The following is a 19,989-nucleotide window of genomic DNA, read 5'->3' as shown; positions in this document are numbered from 1 at the left end:
ATATCAGGCGCCGATACTGATCAGTGTACCGGATTGGGACATCCCTACAGGAAACCAGTAAATATTGGGGGTATAAGATGTGGTGAAGAGGTCTCAGGCTGGTCACCCACAATATGAGAGCTTAACTCATAGCTGGAGTGGGGCTCATTTTCAGCCTTGGAGTTTCAGGCCTCAGACTGGCCCACTTTTACACATACACAGACATATTGTCAAGGTAACGTCTGGCTGCATGTGAGAAAAAAAAAGATCTGCCAGTTTAAGTAGACCATCTATGATGTATTTTAAGCCAGTGTTATGACTGGACCCTCATGACCCCAAATCTGACGGGCTCACCTGCAATTGTCCAGATCCTCCAGATTAACCACTCAGGGCCTGGCTTAAATGAACCATTGTGACAAACCTGCACCCAAAATTGTGCTGTAAAGCTCAGCTTTTATAAATTGGTGTGTTTGTGGTTTCTGGTGTTTCTGCAGCTAGCCTCAAGAGGAATCCCAAAGAACTGCAATTTTTTATCATTTTTGCATTTTAAGCCTTAGAATTCAAAAAGTTTACATTTCACATGAAAAAAAATACACAGTGAGGGATAGGATTAATCATTTGCAGACAGAGGCATAACATTTTCATTATAAATATACTAAAGGACAGGCCATGGTGAGCAAACAGAAGTGAGATATCAGTCTTCCAGAGGGGGCGCCAAAATCAACCCAAACCAAACGCTCCTTACACAAGCTTTAATTAAGCACAACTTATTTTCACTTATGTACATACCATGTATCACACCGAATTTTACATTTTGGGCGTTGTTCTTTTTTGACTGGTCAACTCTACTATCGCAGGGCTAACCTGGAGTCACAGGTAACCATTCATACACACATACACCCACAAGCAATTTGGTGCATCAACCTGCAGTCAACCTCGTGAACATGTTTTGAGCAATCCCCTGAAGGGAAAAGAAAAAAAGAAAATGGATAGATGGATGGATGGGTCACAAAATATGAAATTTGTTTTCCTCCCTTCCTTACTTCTACCCCTGTCATTCTCCTCTACTCCGTAAATCTGATTAACATTAGGAGTCACATACGGAGCTGTCATCCACATTGGTGTAACCTTGTATAATTTATATTATTGAATAACTTGTGAAAGTCTGCAAACACTTAAACAAGTGATCAGGTGATGGTATGGGAAGTAGTAGATGGGCAGAGATATCATGTGTCTCTATAAATAAAATCGTGCTCTCATAACTGTGCTCCTCCGCTCTCCTCAGCTGACCTGTGACATCTATCTCATCTTATCTCATCTCTGCTATATTCACAGAGACCTGGCAGTAAGAGCTCGCCCCACGGGTCACACTTCACACCCAGCCAGCTAGGAAAAAATCTACTCTGTAATTCTGCCAAGGGAACACTCTGCTGACCTTTGACCTCCTTCTCTCATTTTAGCATCACTGGAGAGCAGAAAGTGAGTGTGTGTCTGAATGGATACTTGAACAGCCAGACACAGACTAATGTGAAATTCAAATGTGCTCATTGGCAACACTGTTTGCATATGTGTGTGTGTGTGTGCGTGCGTGCGTGCGTGTGTGTGTGTGTGTGTGTGTGTGTGTGTGTGTGTGTGTGTGTGTGTGTGTGTGTGTGTGTGTGTGTGTGTGTGTGTGTGTGTAGAATGAGAGGGAGCTGAATTATTGAAAGTGGGGTAGGCTTGCTCTTATGTTAAGTTAATAATCACGAGGAAAGGAAAGGAAAGGAAAGGTGAAGAGATAGAGAACAGTATAACTGTTTTTTTGTATCTACATCATTTGTTTCACAACAAATTCATACTCTGGTTTTGTGTCACATCTTTTACACTGTAGGAGCTGTTGCTCATGGGAAAAGCGGTCTTCATCCCAGAAAACTAAACCAGTTTTTTGTCCAGATGGCTCACCAGAGCCAACACAAAATTAAAACTCCTCACAGAGTTTCCACTCAGATTGTATGTCATGCTTCCAAAAAGTAGCCTTTATTTTTCTCAGTTCTAAACTTCATATCTTTTATATTAAGAAAGTCAGAAAGTTGTAATTTGCATGTTTAAAGCAGCTTGTTGGACAAAGCAGCATTAAATCTTTGTTTGCTGATCACATCCTGTATGAGAAATGATCAAAACTCAAAATATAAGCTTCTTAACCCTTCAAAGGAGGTGGTAAAATAGAAAAATTACCAGTAGTTTAGTAAATATTTATAGCCGTGTTTCCACCAAGCAGACCGGTACGTACCGGTCGTCTCGGTACGGCACGCATTTTGTGTCTTTTTCACTAACGTATCCTGGGACAGATCCCCAAAAACCGGGACGAGCCAGTCTACTTTTTTGGGACCCTTTCATATGGGTGCCAGACTAAACTGATCCGCTCTCGGAAGGTGGAGCAACACACTGCAGACCGTTGACTGGTCAAAAGAATCGTCACTTACCCCGACAGCGGCCGCAATTCTCCTGGTGGTACACAGACTTCTCTGAAACAAAACTTGCACTTTGCAATTTGTATCAAAGAGCTACATGACAATCAGAGGGGACGAAATGCTGCATGTCTTCCATCTGTGCTCTTTGTTTACTGTGGCATTTTTCCTCTTTGTTGGATTTATTAGCGGAGTAAACTGTGTCGCACTGCTAAGGCGTCACGCTACTGTTTCACAGCTGCGGCATCCGGCTTACACACTGCCTACCACGAGAGGGCACAGTTTGCTGCGGAAACACAAACGGGATCAGGCTTACCTGTACCAAACTGAGCCAAACCGTACTGAACCGACCCGGACTGCTCAGTGGAAACGCAGCTTATTTTTCACCCTTATGTAGTTACAAATGAGCTGTGTTGTGCTGCACTGTGTACCTCTTATCACCTGCTCCCTTTTGCCTGCCTGTCTGTCTGTCTGCCTGTCTGTCTGTCTCAAACTCAAAGGATGCTGTGGAGTCACATGAGTTTGGTCTGCTCAAGCAACAGCTGCTACCAAGTTACTTAAGACATGTCCCCTCACACTCCCTTTTCTTTTGGACAGGTTCTGTTTTTCCCACATGCACCTGAACACCTCAGATCAGATCATATCAGATCTGATCAGGGGCTCTCTCCGCTGTAATTGGTTTCAGACTATGAAGTGAACAATTTGTTGAGGGAGTGAGAGGAGATTGTGAGTGGAGCAGACCGAGATTAATGTTTAAGTGTCTGGTGTACGTTTACATTTTAAATCACATTCAAGGCTGCTCTCAAATAGATTGATGTTCAAGTCGACCCTCAGTTGGGCCTTTAGAGGTCTCTCAAGAATAGAAACCAGCTCCGGGCTCTGATTGCTGTCCCGCATGTCATCCAGAGAGACAACTTTGTGGAGCTTGAGAGAAAGTTAGTCCATGTGTTTACAATCTGCATCCTTGTTTAGGGCAAAGAAGAACACAACAAAAGAAAATCCTCACACTCTAAAGCTTAAACAGCTCATTCAGAGAAGATCCTGATGAAATAAGCAAATAATAAGTAGGAAGTCAAAAAATAAAGTGATACGAAGTGAGGAAAAGGATTTAAGAGTCAACAATTAAGGTGAGGAGATAATGAAACTAAACGATTTGGAGGAGCTTAGTAACAGGACTGAGGTGGAGAAGAAATTTCAGAGATCAAAGCAGTAAGACGACAGGGGGAGGATCTGAGAAGGAAGAAAAAGAAACAAGGATAGAAGTTAAGGGGATCAAAAGGGACAAAAAGGAGACCAAAAAAGGAAAGGAGATAAAGAAGGAGAACAGAAGAGGAGATAAAAAAAAAGAGGGGGAAGAGGGGCATCTATTTTTAGTTAATCTCCACCTAAGTGTTCTGCTTTGGAGGTAGAAATTATTCATTTGAAAGGGATGAAACATAAATGAAATATCTCCCTCACTCACATAATGATCATCACTTTTTGGATTCTTCATTTCAGCGGTATTACCTGTAGAGCTTCAGGATGATGGTGCCGTACATGACTGCAAATCCCAGCAGGCGGACCCACCTCAGGAGGATGCACCGAAACACGCTGGGGTGGAAGTACAAGATCATCACCTGCAGAGAAACAGCAGAGTTAGCCTTAAAAATGTCTCACACTATTTGATTTAACAGTAAACGTGACTTTTTCCCTCCTCACCGACTCACTTCCTCCCCTGTTTTACTTGTCTAATCTTCACACTGTCAGGATAAGAAAAAAAAGGTTAATGTGCAGCGTGAAAAGCTGGAGGCAGATTTGGCCTCAGATTTCTTCACACCTCCTGAGCTCGGGCTGACATCTCTAACTGCATGCTGCTCATATGTTGGCTGCAGGAGTGCAGCAGGTTGAAGTGTTAGAACCTGTCTTGGTGTTGATGTCTAACAGTTGTTCATGTGCAAGTGGATTCTTTTAGCCCTTCTGTCACACGAGACTTCTGCAAAGTAACCAGGGGGACACGTACAAAGATCATTTTCTGTAAATCGCCAATTCTTGTTGTTATGTTATTTAGCTTAATCTACTCTAAACACTTAAATTGAGGCGTTAGTACATCATTCAGACCTGAGTCTTGATTTTTTATATTTAAAATATCTAACCAACAGTGCTGCATATTTTCTTCAAGATCTGAAAAAATAGTTACTTTTTAAGAGCAGAGGTCACAATGATCCATGTTACGCAACATTATGTAATAACGCCCCAATATGTAAAAATGCCCAAATATGTAAAAATGCCCCAATATGTAAAAATGCCCCAATATGTAATAATGTCATAAATTTTCACTTCATTTCGTAATAACACCACATTTTGTGATAAAATTCTTGAAAGACATATGTAATAAGCCTGGCCACATTGTGTAATAAATTCTTACTTATTACATGTGGGAACCTGGATTTTGTAATAAGTGATGCAATATACAATAACTAATTACATGATGAGTCAAAGTTTATTACAAATGGTGATCAAGAATTTCATTACAAAATATGACACATTATTATAAAATGCAGCATTATTACACAATGAAGAGAAAATTTTAGTGGTGGGACTTGATTAACAAAATTAATCGAATTAATTATGCCATTTGTAATTAATTAATCGTAATTAATCACATTTTAATCACATCAATATTCAACATCAGAGGCAACACTTTTCAAGCTAAACAGATTTTGGTAGAAGACTAAATCATTGCATATTCCCATACACAAGTTTAAACCACAAAATCCTGTTTCTTTTGGTTAGAAGATGTTTTTTTTGTGGACACTACTTACAAGTACATTCATCAGCCATAATGTGGTATTAATTGATCTAATTAATCACATTTAATCTTATATCTGCTTAAGGTCCCCCACATAAAGAATTTGAACTGTAGGGCATTACAAAATTATAGTGCATGACTAATCAAATGAATTCACGAAAAAAAGAAGACTTGTAAATCCTTTTTTTTTTTTTTTAACTGGTCAATATTAATTGTCTGTGTTCCCTGCCATTGACAGTGGATTACTGTTTACTGCGTCTTTAGAAGTAAATTATATTTTTCAGCGGAGGGAGGCGGGTCTGGTGGAGCTCGTCAATCAAAATCCTGCTCGTAAACTGCTGTGGGTGAGAGCGGTGTGCTCTTTGGATGAGAGCTCAGCATGGATATTAGGAGAAATGTGAGATGACAGAGACACAGAGAGACGCTGTAAGTCAGGAAAGTTCAGGCAGCTCACGCTGACACGAAGATGTGTCACAGTAGTTCAGAGAGAAAGAGCGGCGCCATCGTGAGAAAAGACGACGGAGATCATTGAGAGGATCAAAGGATGGAGCGCCTGAGATGAACACGATCAAAAAAGTTTGATATTTCTATTCTTTGGACCAAAAACAGGAAGAGAGACATGAGAGAAGAGGGTCCACTCTTCTTAAGTAACTTTGGTGTTTACATGGTCAGAGAAAACAAGATTATTTGGGTCTTAAAGGATCATTCAAGATGCTCTGAAAATGTCTGGCAGCCAATGAGTTAATCTTGCCTTGATTTTTATAACGCGTTAATGTGCGGTGTAATTAATTAATCTAATTAACGCGTTAAAGTCCCAGCCCTAGAAAATGTATTACATTATTACAGATTGGGGCATTATTACAATGTGATGTTACATTCCATTATGGAAGATTAAAAAGTCCCAAATGCAAAGATTATGAGATACATGCCTTATTTGAATCATAAATTTGCTTGAGTCTGTTGAATCTTGAGATTTTGATGTTTTATTGTGTAATTAGTTGTTAAAAAACCTGCTTCAATACACAAATATCTTAAATTTTATCAGGGAGAAGTAAACAACACATGGTCTCTTTTTACACTCAGCTGTCAGGACGGTCTAAAGAATGTTTCAGTGTGAATTTACACTGAAGGTGTTGCAGCCTGCAGAGACAGGATCACTGGGTCATGTCTTAGTGTTTATGCTTCTTTTGGGGAATTCAAAAACTGCCACAAAGCACATGCACATGGTAGAGGAGAAACTTTTACTTTTTACCTTTGGATACAAAGTAGACCCTGCATGGTAATATTGTCATCTCTGCATACCGGAAACAGAGAGTGTGGTTTCTGCCACCTGTCTGATTCAGACCTGGTTTCACTCCTGAATGATACCTGGCCATGTGAACATTTATCTAACTGCTGAGAGATGCAGTATTTATCAAGAATATCACACACAAACTTTTTTGATTATCAGAACAACAGTTCCACTTCTGGATGACTTGAAAATCATACATCCACATATAAAGTCTCCAAGTATTGTTCTGAAATTGCGGTCTGGTGGTAACAGGTAGACTCTCTGTGTCTCAACTTCTTCAAGTCCCAGTTTCCATCATGCATCATCAGTGCAATAAACAGAGAGCATCTCCTAATCTCACAAGGGTCTCCTCACTGCTTCATGACACACTGGAGGAGGGGCCTCAAACATTAAGGTCTGCCCATAGTTCTGCCTCTGACGCGCCTCCAGAGCCTGGTCAATCAGAAAGAAGGAGGTTTGTGGTAAGGGTGGGAGAAAAAAAAAATCGATACATCTGCATTTTTTTGTCAAAGAATCATTGTTTTTTCGAACCAAATTCTTCATTTCAGTCTTTGTTTATAAACTGGATCAGAAAGAGTTACCACTTTTCTCCAGCAGAGGGTGAAATATTTCTCTCTGACTCATATGATATGCACTTTATGGGAAAACATGGCTCCTGATACAGTCTGTAGACACTATCATCGTTGTTTAACTTTTTCCATGGTCTGGTTTTAAAAAAGCAAATTAAAAATCGCAAACATTGTTAATATTGAAGAATCACAATTCAAATTGAATGGGCAGGCTAAAAATCGTAATAGAATGGAAACGTGAGAATAGCATATCGTCCCAGCCCTAGTTTGTGGAGCAGGGAGCCTTAAAGAGACAGCAGCTTCAACAAAGTGTTTAAAACAGGCGCTGAAATAAAAGTCTTCTAAATGCTAGTGTGAGGAAAAATTGAGTTTTTTTGAGTCATAAATCACAAAACACTACTACAGGAATACCATAGTGTTGTAGAAAACCAAACAAGAACACACGATTCCCTCTCTTTAAGATTCTCCAGGATGAGAGCATTGCTTGGGTCATCAGAAAGTAGAGATGCTGATGGTTCATCTCTGAGCTCACAGAGCTGCAGAAATGTATGGGTGTCTTTGCATTTGACCTTTCATTTACCAAAAACCTTAGGACCCTGAGATGAAGCAGCCCTATAATAAATTCTGAAAGAGTTTCCCTCCAATTACGTAAAAAGCAGCATCACAGCTCAGTCCATTGTTTTAAACCTCAGCACAATCATGAATTATATGGTGGCACCGCAATTCGCTAGTTAATTTTTAAAAAATGCATGCTGTGCACATCTACGTGTTGCAGGTTGTATTCACTGGGCAGTCAAGGATGACGTTCCAGCTCAAATTCAAATCTGTTTTTCACTTTACCAAGCATCAGGTAAAATTTGAGTATCCACTAGCAAAATTTTTCCTACTTTGTTTCATCTCATAGGTGTATTTTTCTCTCAAAGGCCACATGTCAAATCTCCACTGACCCATGAGAGCTTTAAGTTCCTCCCTCTGCTCCGGAGATCCAGTACAGTGACTCTGTTCTCATTTTTACTGAAGCAAAGAAAACCTGATTCACTCGACTGATGGATACACGCACTCCGGGGTGTTAAAGTCTGACTCCTCGCTGAGTCAGGCTGGTCATGCTGTTTGATTTAACTCTGCATAAATTCATATCATCCACACAGAATCTTGATTTTCAAACTGATGATTAAGCCTTGACTGATTGCTTTGATGTGTAAGTGCTTTCATGGAGTCCTCCTGTTCAGCACATTTATACACAGTAAGTGCGCGGCCTTTTGCCAAACGTGCCACAAATAACAATCTGGTCATACAACAGACGTGATCAGCCTCGTATCCTCCTACGAGCAGGTTTACATCAGGACAAAGTGTTGGCAGGCCCATGCACAAGACCAACTGGCAGGTTTAACTTACTCATCAACTTTAGAGCCTGGTGTAGAAAAATCATGATGGAGACCTTATTAAAAAATCACTCTGATCTCTGAGCATTTCTCCATGTAGCTTACTTTCTTACCTGCACACAATGTTTACATCACTGTGCCCTCAGTACAGGCTTGCAGGTGGAGGCAGCAGATTAATACATTACTTGAATGTTATCCAGCACCATTGATTAGCACAGACTGTAAGTGTTTCAGGCAGCAAACTGAACTCTCTGGTGATAATTAGTTGGGTTTGTGCCATTTTAATTATTAGATTATTTGCTACAAACACATCAAGTTCTTATTTCCCTTCAGAATACAGCTCGGCGTTGCTGCTGGGCTGAACTTTGTTTTCACTTGCTAACTCAATTATTTCTGCTCGGCTTGTGTGTTATGCTTTTTAACCTTGGTACAGTGTTACCAACCTGTTTCTTCCACCTTGGGTCATTATTTTCTTAACTTTGTTTGACATTTTATTAAAATTTAACAAAAGTGTTCCCTGAGATTTTTGTTCTTGTGACTGAGTTCTTCAAATCATCTGGAGGATGTTGATTCTATATCCATCAAGTTCATTAAATATTTACAGAGTATTTTACAGGTCAGAAGGTAGTTAATATCATGTTGTTGTGTGGCTTAGCCAACTACAATTTTCAGGTTATGTTTGAAGGTATCAGGACCGTGTAAGAAGGAAACTGGTTTAAGAGCGAAAGGGGGCTCCGACTTGTGGTGAAGGGCAGCAGGAAAAACAGAAGTGAATTCAGACCAACACCCACTTTGAGGACTACAGCCTCTGGACATGAGCTGCAATTTAGCCGCTTGCCCAAAGCAAAGCTGTAAATATTGAAAAATATTGTGTTTTTTAATGAGTTTACAAAAAACAGGTTCTTAATTTCACTTTTTTTTTTTGTAATTTTCCCCCTGCAATAGTACCAGCTCAAGTCAATTTAAATGTATTTACTGAGCAGAGTGAACCCCACTGAGATGTTTTGTCTTGTTTTCTAGGGGGTCCCAAAGGGACGATAACCAATAGAAAACAACAAAATACAATGTAAGACATAACAAAAGACTAGAAATTCAGTCAACCATAGATAACTTACTTAACTACAAAAAAAAGGATGAAAAATGGAGGGAAACAGCAACAAACAAGCAACGAAGACTGCAACAAAAACAAATACACAAAAAGGACTGGGGGGTGGTGCAAAATTAGAAAACAGAGAATTACTAAATAAGAGAAATTTTGACAAAGGACAAATATTTATGGATAAAAGAGAGACATGAAACATAAGTTGTCTCTGTCTTCATGTAAAGTGATTTGCATACGTTGATGGAAACCCTGCCAGATTCGAAGAGAGCACGTCAAGGAGAAATTAAATCTGGACTCTGTTAAATGAGTGTTCTTCTGTGTTTAAAGCCTGAGGTACTACATTAAATTTAAAAAATGAACCTGAAATCAAATATCTTATGCCTACTTCAGCTAGATGCAGGACAATGCTCTAACAGACAATGTTGTAAATATGCTGATATACTTGCCTAAAAGCAACTGAGAAACGTAAAACTGATCCATCTGACACGTGGAACTCTTAGTGACTATCAGGGTCTAGGTGTTCGGTGCCAGAATTATTCAATACCTGTATCAAAGTTGCTTCTTACTCGAATATAATTCCCACTTATGCTAAAGCCAACATTTCAGGTTTAAACAATGCAGTTTTACAATGTTGAATTCTTATAATCTATGGGATCTAGGGATTATATTCTCTTACCACAACTGCTTTTGTTTTTTTCTATTCATTTATTTTTGATTAATTTAGGTTTACAGACTTTGTTTCTGAATTTTGGCCTTAATCCTCATCTCTGGGATCAAAAATATAACTTTTTTTTTTATCGTCAGTCTAGACATTCCAACAACCATGTAATGATTTTGTCTTGAGTTTAATTTTTTGTTGATTTCTGGGTTTAAATTTCCTTATGTTTCAGTCTTCTGGTCTTTCTTTGTGGTTATTCGCTGTGTTTCTTGTCTTTTTGTTTTCTGTGCTAATCTGAAGCCATGTCCACATGTAGCCGGATATTTGGGAAACCGCATATATTTTTAGATGTTTACGCCTGTCATCCACACAAAACCACAGTTCAAGTCACTCAAAATGATGTTTTCTGAAAACTCCAGCCAAAGTGAAGGTTTTGGAAAACTCCGTTTTCATGATTTCGTGTGGACGCCAGAGTTTTTGGTTTTGGAAAACACTGCCAAATATGGGTCTGACATGCCTCAAGCCGCACTTATCTGCAGATTTGCCCGCTGTGTGTATCCTGTCTGTTGTCACTCGTCGCCATGTCTTCTCAGTTTTTTAAGTTTTTCTAGCATTATGGATTTTGTTTATTTTGTTTCTTTTTTTTATTCCTTTTATTTCATTTTTGGACTCTGATTTGGTTCATAAAACCATTTGACTTCAATCTGCTTTTGGGTCCTCCCCCTTCCTGCTTCTTCCAGATTCATGACAAACCAAATATTTTTGAGGTTATATTAGGTGACTAAATAAGGTTAATTATCTGATTTGATACGACTAAAGAATTTCTTTGTCATCTTGAATAACTCATTTTGGACATTTTATATTCGCTGATAGTGACACACATAAAATGACTGTGGAAAAACTGGGCCAAGAGAAAGTTTATTGAGACACTTAGTAAAGCAGTTTACCTCAGCATCATCTGTAAATTTATCACATTTACCATAATGCTGAAGACAAATGAACACTGATGGAACAGTATACATTTAACTTTTTCTTTACATTTTGAGCCCTGTTATTTAATGGTTCATATGTATTCATGTTATGGAACAGGGTTTTAATAACGGGCTGAATCATTTTTCAATATTAGGGCATATCGTGTTCATTATCATTAGTAATATCCCTTTTAACTATAAAGGGCCATACACTGAAGAACCATGTGCACAATTAAACTCATTCATTACCATGTATAAAATCAGTTTTCATCATTATGGTGCACTTTATAATTTAAAATTATTCTGATGCGTTTCTGTGTTATTACTTTTTACTTCTTCTTAATAGAAATGCAGAAGTCAATGATAATAATTAGCTTACTACTTCACCCTGGTTCACTTAACATGTAATTACCCAAACATTTATTAGCTGCTCTTGTCTGTAACTCTTATTTTGTCCTATAGTGCTGGAGTGATATGTCACATTCTCAAGCTTCTCTCTAATCTCACAGGCTGTTCATTAAAGCTGTGACCGACTTGCAGCTGTCTCCCTCACCTGATAGAAGCAGCGTTAGCCTCTCTCCCTCCGCTCTGACAGGATGTGGGTATAGTTAATGGACGGATGGATTACAGATGCAGTAAAGCTCTTCCCAGAGGAGCTGAGCCTGTGATGTATCCCCGCTCTATGCTGCCATGGCATTCAAAAGACAGCAGCTATCCAGAGTAATTAAGCTCGGGTAACGACAGCACCTGTAACCTCTTTCTCTCTGCAAAGAAGCACGACATCTGCGGCTAACTAAACAAGCAGCCAGCCCAGAGGAAGGAACAGTGTGTCTGTAAAGGAAACCTAATTGGGAACATGAATAATAGTGTAAACTCTGCGTTGCCTCCGACAGAAACGACGAGTAAAGAGTACAACGTGAGGGGAGACTAATGACACAACCAATGTAAACAATGCTGACATCTAAAAATATATGGCAATATTTCATACAGCGGAAATGTCACAGAAACACAACTTGAGACTTATTTACAACTTGTTCCTTCATCATCAGTTTGATGTATCATCTAGTACTATCTTACGACCAGCAACATTAAAAACCGAAGCATTTCTTTCTCCCCCTGTAACACCACGGAGGAGAAACAGAGTGCCAACAACAATCTGTGAGAACAGTAACTTCACTGTGTGGTCCCAGGGCACAGCTCTCTGCTGCCTTTGAGAAATACTGCCAGACTAATAAAGATTTCTTCAGCTGCCTCCAACTATGTGACTTTTTTACTAAACACTTCTCCTCCTCCTGCCCTCTTCCCTTTCACTTGCACCACACAGTTCATCAAGTTGTGAGAGCAAACAGACCCTGATAATCTCTCACTGAGGGGAGCATGAGTGAATCCTTGAACACATCGTGGGCTGAATGTCCTGAAATCGTTAAGATCAGCTCAGGTGTTCAGGTTTGAAGGGGCTTTAGATGGAAAGAAAAAGAAAAAAAACATGGAAAAAGCTCGATATGGCTTCATCTCTACCTTAAAGTGTTTTCACATCACGATTCAGCACCATGATAGTGCCCAGCTGTCACTAAGCCTTTGCACTTTAACACTGAAACGCACGACAGAGTAATGTTTGAGTCCCAGTGTGCGCTAAAGCACAGGAGACAAGACTTGTAAACAGACCCAGTGTCACACACACATATACAAACACACATAGCAGCGCTCAGGTGTAGCATAACATCATTACACATCTCCATCTCCTTGGTTTTGTGATGGACAGATTCCCCCTCAACATTTGGCCTCTGGTTATTTACATAAACAACAACACGTAATGGTCCTGTTTTGAACAAAGGATGTAAACAGGGCTGTCGATGAGCACAATAAAACTTTCTGCTGCAGCTCTTCATGAATCTTTGTACTGAACAGGCATGAAATATGTGGGGGCTTCAAGCCTCACGTGGATTCATGAATCACTGATATTCTGACAAACCAAACCTCTGCGTGGTAAAGTGATGTCAGATTAACTGCAAAAAGAGCTGGATGAAAATTTGTTAATGTCTGCATAATCCTCATCAGGAAGTCACAGGAACAGTGAGTGAAAAAAAAACTGTTTCTCGTGTAACCTGTTTTCGGCAGATGTGATGAAGGGTGAATGACTGTTTTTGACTGCTCGTGATTTCCTTTTGCAAAATTCTTTGTTTTCAGCTTTTGGCACTCAGGTAGTGGAACAGTTTATTAATTTGAGGCCAAATTATCAAATTAATACTTTTACAGGAAAGTGTGTGACATAGAAATTGAATACCTTTTTTTATTTTGGAATCTGACTCTGAAATGATTATCTGTTTAACTCTCAAACCTCTGACTTGAGGCTCCCAGAAGAAACAATGGAAACTACATTCACACTAAGACAAAAGAAAGGCAATCTTTACAACATTAATAATATATAATTACAGCCTGTTTTAAAAAACAGTTTCCCTGTCAGCACACACTATATGAGGGGTGATATTTTTGTTTTTGTAACTTGCTGTTTTTAAAATGATCAGACCATAGCTTTGCCTTTGTAAGGTCTAGGCTGACTCGACTTACACTGTCTCAGCAGCTACTGTCATGGTCCATACATTTAACAGTTCATGGGGCTTCACTGAATATGTGCTTATTGTTGAGGAGTAGATTTTCACAGGAAACAGAAAATTTTTGGTTTTATGGAAAACTTATCGTTATACATGATTGATTATATTACATATTGCTAGGCGCCGCCCTGTTGGCTATGGCTGCCTTTTGCAGCAGCTCTCTCTTCTTTGTTTGTTTCTTGTGATTTTTTTGTCTCTTTTTCGTAATCTTCGTATTTGGAGTGGATCATAACTTTAAATGGCTCATTTGTTGGTCATGGATTCCAAACTTTTCTTGTCTTCAGCAATATTTTTACTGCTTTTCTCCTGTGTTTGTCCGGAGATCCTACATGTAACCATGGCTGCATTGTTTACATTTGAACTCAGCTGTTAGCAGCCTGTAGCATGTCAATGCTAACTGGTGTAAGGCCTGATGTCTTCCCACAAGGTGAGGAGAAGGAGGTGAAGACGACGTGCTGGTTCTCAGGTGTGAGCTAAGAAGTGGTGACATGGACCTGTCCTTCCATCCATCGTTATTGGGAATGTAAGATCTATCTCCAATAAGATGGACGAGCTAGCCGTGCTAACGGAGCTAACATCAGACACCAACGCCACATTGGAAGAACTTCACCTGCTGTGAGCAGACAGGATCCAGGAGACAGAGATGGAGCATGACTGAAGAAGCTCAGTCCTGGACCCTGTGGAGGTGGAGGCTGGCTGAACTGGAGAATGATGGACAAGCTGTCATCATCTATTTTCTCATGGACCTTTTTGCACTTTCTATACACTTTCTTACTTTTGTTTTCTTGATTGCTGCTGTGACTTAATTTTCGTTGTACTTGTTACAATGACAATAAAGTTCTATTCTATTCTATTCTATTCTATTCTATTCTATTCTATTCTATTCTATTCTATATGGTGCGGCCGTTCCTTTGTTTAAGTAGTGACCTGATAGTGTAACTCTTCTTGTTTTCTTTAGGTAGTTATTTTTTACTCTCGTTGCAGATTTGTGTGTTCAGAGGTCTTTAAATTTGGACCTCTATTGAAGCCTGTTGGATGATTTTCAAGTTTTGAATGTTTTATACACTTCCCAGCCAAAAAAAAGTTGCCACCAATAAAAAAAAGGTCACAAACTTTAATATTTCATTGGACTGCCTTAAGCTTTAAATACAGCATGCATTTGCTGTGGCATTGTTTTTGAGAAGCTTCTGATTTATTTCTATCCAGTGTTGCACTAATTTTTCACCAAGATCTTGCATTGGTGATGGTAGAGTCTGACCTCTGTCAGCCAGCAATCAGTAAGGCTAACCGGAAATAAATGCATCAATTTGCTAGGGAGCATAAAGATTGGACTCAGGAGCAATGGAAGAAGGTCATGTGGTCTGATGAGTCGAGATTGACTCTGTTCTAGAGTGATGGGCCATCAGGGTAAGAAGAGAGGCAGATGAAGTGATGCACCTATCATACCTAGTTCCTATACTGTCCAAGCCTGTGAGGGCAGTGCTATGATCTGGGGTTGCTGCAATTCATCAGGTATAGATTCAGCGACATCCTGTGCTCAAAGAATGAGGTCAGCTGACTGAATATACTGAATGATCAGGTTAGTCCATCAATGTTTTTTTCTTCCCTGATGGCACAACCATATTCCAAGATGACAATGCCAGGGCTCATCGGGCTCAGATTGTGAAAGAGTGTTTCGGGGAGCAAGAGACATCACTTTCACACATGGATTGGCCACCACAGAGTCCAGACCTTAACCCCATTGAGAGTCTTTGGGATGTGCTGGAGAAGACTCTACCATCATCAATGCAAGATCTTGGTGTAAAACTAATGCAACACTGGATGGAAATAAATCTCGTGAGTCAATGCATGTCATAATCAGAGCTACAGGCAGTCCAATGAAATATTAGAGTGTGTGACCTTTTTTTGGCTGGGCAGCATATTTCAAACATGCCTACACTCACACTTTTTCACCCTGTCTCCTGCTCCCTTGACTTACAATTTCTCCCAATTATTCCCTTATTTTTTAAGTACGGTTCTGTGATCTCTAATATTTTTTCAAGTCAAAGCAATTCAGCTACTTGTGCTTTACATCCAAACCTCTCCTCCCCCTGTAGCTGGTTTGATCCAAAGACACTGCAGGAGATCCTCTAACTGCAGGTTACACAGGCACACAGAGACAACAGATGTGACACTTGTTGCCTAAAAGTTCATTAGAGCATCACCCCTTTTTTTTTTTAAAGTGTTAACATGAAATGACATGAGTTACATTTCTGATCTGATTAAAGAGCCTATTCATCCTGTGGATCAGCCCTCTTCTTACAAGCAAACATAAGCTCCGACGTGCTTTAACATGGCATCTTCTCAAATATTTATAAGGAGGGGTTAGAGCTGTGAGGATGACTGGCTTTTGGTGAAATATCATGTAGCATGTAGGAAACAAGAAACCACATAAACAGCATAGAAGAGAGTTGAAGCACATAGCATACAGATAAAGCCCAATGGTACAAATGAGTCATGTATTCTCAACTGAGTAAAAGAGCTATAATAGTTTTAACATCTAAATATTATGTAACAATATTTGATTTTGACAAAAAATAACATAACGATTAGATTACAGTTAAAAAAATGAATCTGATTGAAGCACCAGAGTGTTTTTATCACTGGACTGTTTAAGTTGAGGATGGAGCCAGCTTCAGTCATATGCAGACACGGTTTCCAATTCCCCCGTCTTTTTCACACTCTAATGATGACAGGTATGACATTTACAGTTACTGTTACATTTTACTGCAGATAAAACAGCTGGATCAGTCCCATCCGCTCTACCAGACTCCAATCAGAGCGCCGTTATGTTCAGATTTTCAGCCCTCAGTCGTTGTGCTCTCAGTTCAGCTCAGGTATAAAGACACATCTCTCTGCTCTCTGATCAGAAAAAATGACTCAGAGAGGCTGAACACTTTTCCTTCTGTCCACAGTCATCATCTAATCCTCAAAGTGCCAAACTCTCTTACTGGTTCAGCACTGTGAGAGCCAAAACCCACTTAAAACTAACACCAGGAGAACTTTTTTCTTCTTCTTTTTAATGATTCACCAACAACTGTGAGTTCAGGATCTGTCCACTTGGATGGAACAAGATTGAAAGAGTGCTCTTGGAGGACTTTTACTTCTACATGATTTATTTTTGAAGAAAAAATGTTTAAAGAATCAGCATAACCCCTGTACAAAAAAAAAAACTTCAACATTAAAATGACAAAAGACAGCCCCAGAAAATCAAGGGGCACCACATCCAAAATAGACACATTAACCTCTGATGAAAAGCAACACGACACTTTACAGCATTAACTTTCCTTTCTGAGAGATTTCATGCATCAAACCCATTAACTCTTGTATTCCGGTGTCCTCTTACATCTCTGTGTTTTGCAAGAGGGAACTTGTTTCATTTCATGATAGATGTTTAGTACGTCCTGATGCTCGTCAGATATCACAGCGTAGAAGGTTTTAAGTGCCATCAATCACATGTTAGTCTGATGATGCTGTTAAAGGAAAGAAAGAGGAGATCACCTCTTCACCCTCACTTCCATCTTACAGAAATGTGAAGATCAGATTAACACATACAGGAGCCACTCTTTGTCTATGGTAGCTGGAAACATATGTGAATTTTATTCACTGAAGGTCTCTTTTCAGCATCATTCCCAGGTGTGAAGCACAGTTATTGATAAGTCAAGCAGCTTATTTGACCTGACTGAACCCTTTTATCATGAGCTCTTGCTTCCCTGTCTCTTTTTTCTCTACCTCAGAGAATATGCTTGGCAAAAGCAATTTTTTTTAACCTATTAGCTAATGCTAATACTCCTCTATTCTGTAACCAAGATCTGATCACTAGTTTGACATACCAGCTGACACTCCAGCACACAGTCAGTTGATGGAGCACGCCACAAACAGACCAGTGTGAATATGGACATAAACACAGGATTGAAATAAAAACAGGACATTTGGTCAGGTGGGCTGGTATTACTCTCTTTAACTATGAAGCCTATCAATGTATGATAGGGTGACCTTATTAATGAAAGCCAAAAAGGGGACATCCCACCTAACCTGACACGCCAGACGAACAGTTTCATATAACCGCAACGGAAATATTTCACTAGTCCATCTGGGTAGCAGCTCTTCCGATTTGTTTTCAGAGGAGAGACTTTAAAAAAAAAATCTGCAGCTGGTGATTGGACGACCGTTCTGATTAACACACTCACCACGGACCAATCCACATCAAGCCACGGTATGACGTAGCTTATGTGAGCCGATGCTTCTAAGAAACAATAGATGAACAACTACTGAATCACGAGAAACAGCTGTGAAAAATGTGTTAGATGACAGCTTCCGTTTTTATAAATTTAACTTAAGAATCAAAGGAACACTGACAAGTATGAAAGTCTGCTGACGTCACGTCTGCTTCCACAGCTCCCGCCTCTCTTCCCTGATTGGGCCGGTCAGAATTTAGCCAAGTGAAATTGTTGGTCATTGGAGCCTGACAAGATGGACCTGCAGGAGTTCAGAAACTGAATCAGGCAGGTCCGTCCGCTCTGCAAGGTTACATCCCACCTGGCCTCTTGGAGATACTGCAAAACCCCCAGAGATACTCAAAGATGACAAAAGCAGTTTCTTTAATCATACATTCATTTGAAAAAAATATCTATAACCTAAACATAAAAAACGCCTCACAACAAGCTTCAATAAAAAAAGAGAGGTAGCCCATTGCTCCAATATATTTCTCTTGTGCAGAAATATAAATGATGTGTAATTATCTAAGACTTTGAGGGATTTACATTGATAAAGGTTCAGTACAACCTTTATTTGCATCTGGCACATGGGTACCAGCTTTGCAGACAGTGCACAGTGCTTCCCACAGCACAACCACAACAAAAATAAGGGTATTTTTTCTACAGTTTGTCTGTAATAGTGCATTTATGCTTTGGAATTTACTGTCTGAGAGTGTAGCGCAGGCAGTCAATGTATGTTTGCTGTTTCGATCTGAGCAAAGGAGCGGTCTGGGTCTTTCATTTCATGATGAATGCAGCATTCATTCAACATCTTGACAGGTAGGTATAAACAAATAATTGAAAAAAAATATATTGTTATTATTGTTATTATTATTATATCAGAATAATGTCAGTGGTCCAGTGCAGCGCTTAATTATAAACACTGTCTGTAGAACAAGCTGAGCAAAACACAGACATTTTGGGGAATCTAGTAAAATCCCCCCAGACTATATGACCTAGAAGGAGGACATGTCTGGGCAAAAGAGGACATATGGTCACTCTAGAGAAAGAAATAAAGTGCAGTCTACAGCTACTCTTTGTGGAGACTAAGGGTGGCGGCTGTCAGCTGGCTGAGTGTGCATGCAGAGATTTTTATATTACTGTTAAATTTTAAATTATGACAACTAGTAGTTTAGTATTCAGGAAAACACTGACATTACTGAACTTCCTCCGGTTACAGTATTTGAAAACATCAAAGGCATATATTGGATTTTCAAGGTGCCGTAGGCAGGATTACCCAGGTAAGATGGCGATTTGACCCATGTAAGATGGCGATTTGAAAACCAGCACAGCCCCTCCCGTCCTGTGTTCTCTGACATCACGCCCTTATGCAAGTTTAGCCCCTCCCACAATAAGTTTACACACAAGTTAATGGTTCTTCTTTGCTCTTCTTCTTCGTGCTGTCCTCATTTAACTCCTTGGTGTTTTGGGGGTTGGAAGTCCGACAAGGCAGGTAAATATGCGAGCCAGGACTTCCTCATGCACATTCACAAGAACGAAGAACTTTACAACCAATCGCGATGAAGGACGAAGCTCTGCCCCTCAACCAATCAGGATAGGGCCTCAGGGGCTCTTCTGATTGGTCAAAGATACCTGGAGCGGTCCAGAATCCTTGTCAGCTCATAACAGAGACAGATGGAAATGCTGCGACCTGGCGGTAGTGCAATTATACTACACTGATAGAGGGTTATTAATGGATACTCTAACGTTTAATCCAAAGAAAATACAAAAAAATTAGCCTTGACTAGCTAAATCCTGCCTACAGCACCTTTCAGTTTGAGTTAAGAAAAAGAAGCAATAGTAGTTCTGTACCTCTGTGTCACTATTTATGTTTAGACGTTATTTCTAGAAAGAGGAATCAGCTCAATCCTGTTAACTTCTAGTCCCAAGAAATC

The 19,989-nt window shown here is 39.7% G+C and overlaps 1 protein-coding gene across 1 annotated transcript in view; it reads right to left on the bottom strand.

Moving 5' to 3' along the window:
* Positions 1-19,989, bottom strand: part of gpr158b (G protein-coupled receptor 158b) — a 122,300-nt gene that overhangs the window by 31,735 nt on the left and 70,576 nt on the right. The window contains exon 6 of the mRNA XM_074689386.1: positions 3,933-4,042. Within this exon, the coding sequence (XP_074545487.1) occupies positions 3,933-4,042 (110 nt within the window). The remainder of the gene's footprint in view (positions 1-3,932; positions 4,043-19,989) is intronic.

The sequence above is a fragment of the Halichoeres trimaculatus genome, unplaced genomic scaffold (genome assembly GCF_033239565.1).
Source record: "Halichoeres trimaculatus isolate MK-OKI-2021-1 unplaced genomic scaffold, fHalTri1.1 fHalTri1_scaffold_15, whole genome shotgun sequence".
Classification (NCBI taxonomy): Eukaryota; Metazoa; Chordata; class Actinopteri; order Labriformes; family Labridae; genus Halichoeres; species Halichoeres trimaculatus.
This window is presented reverse-complemented; position numbering and strand designations above follow the sequence as displayed.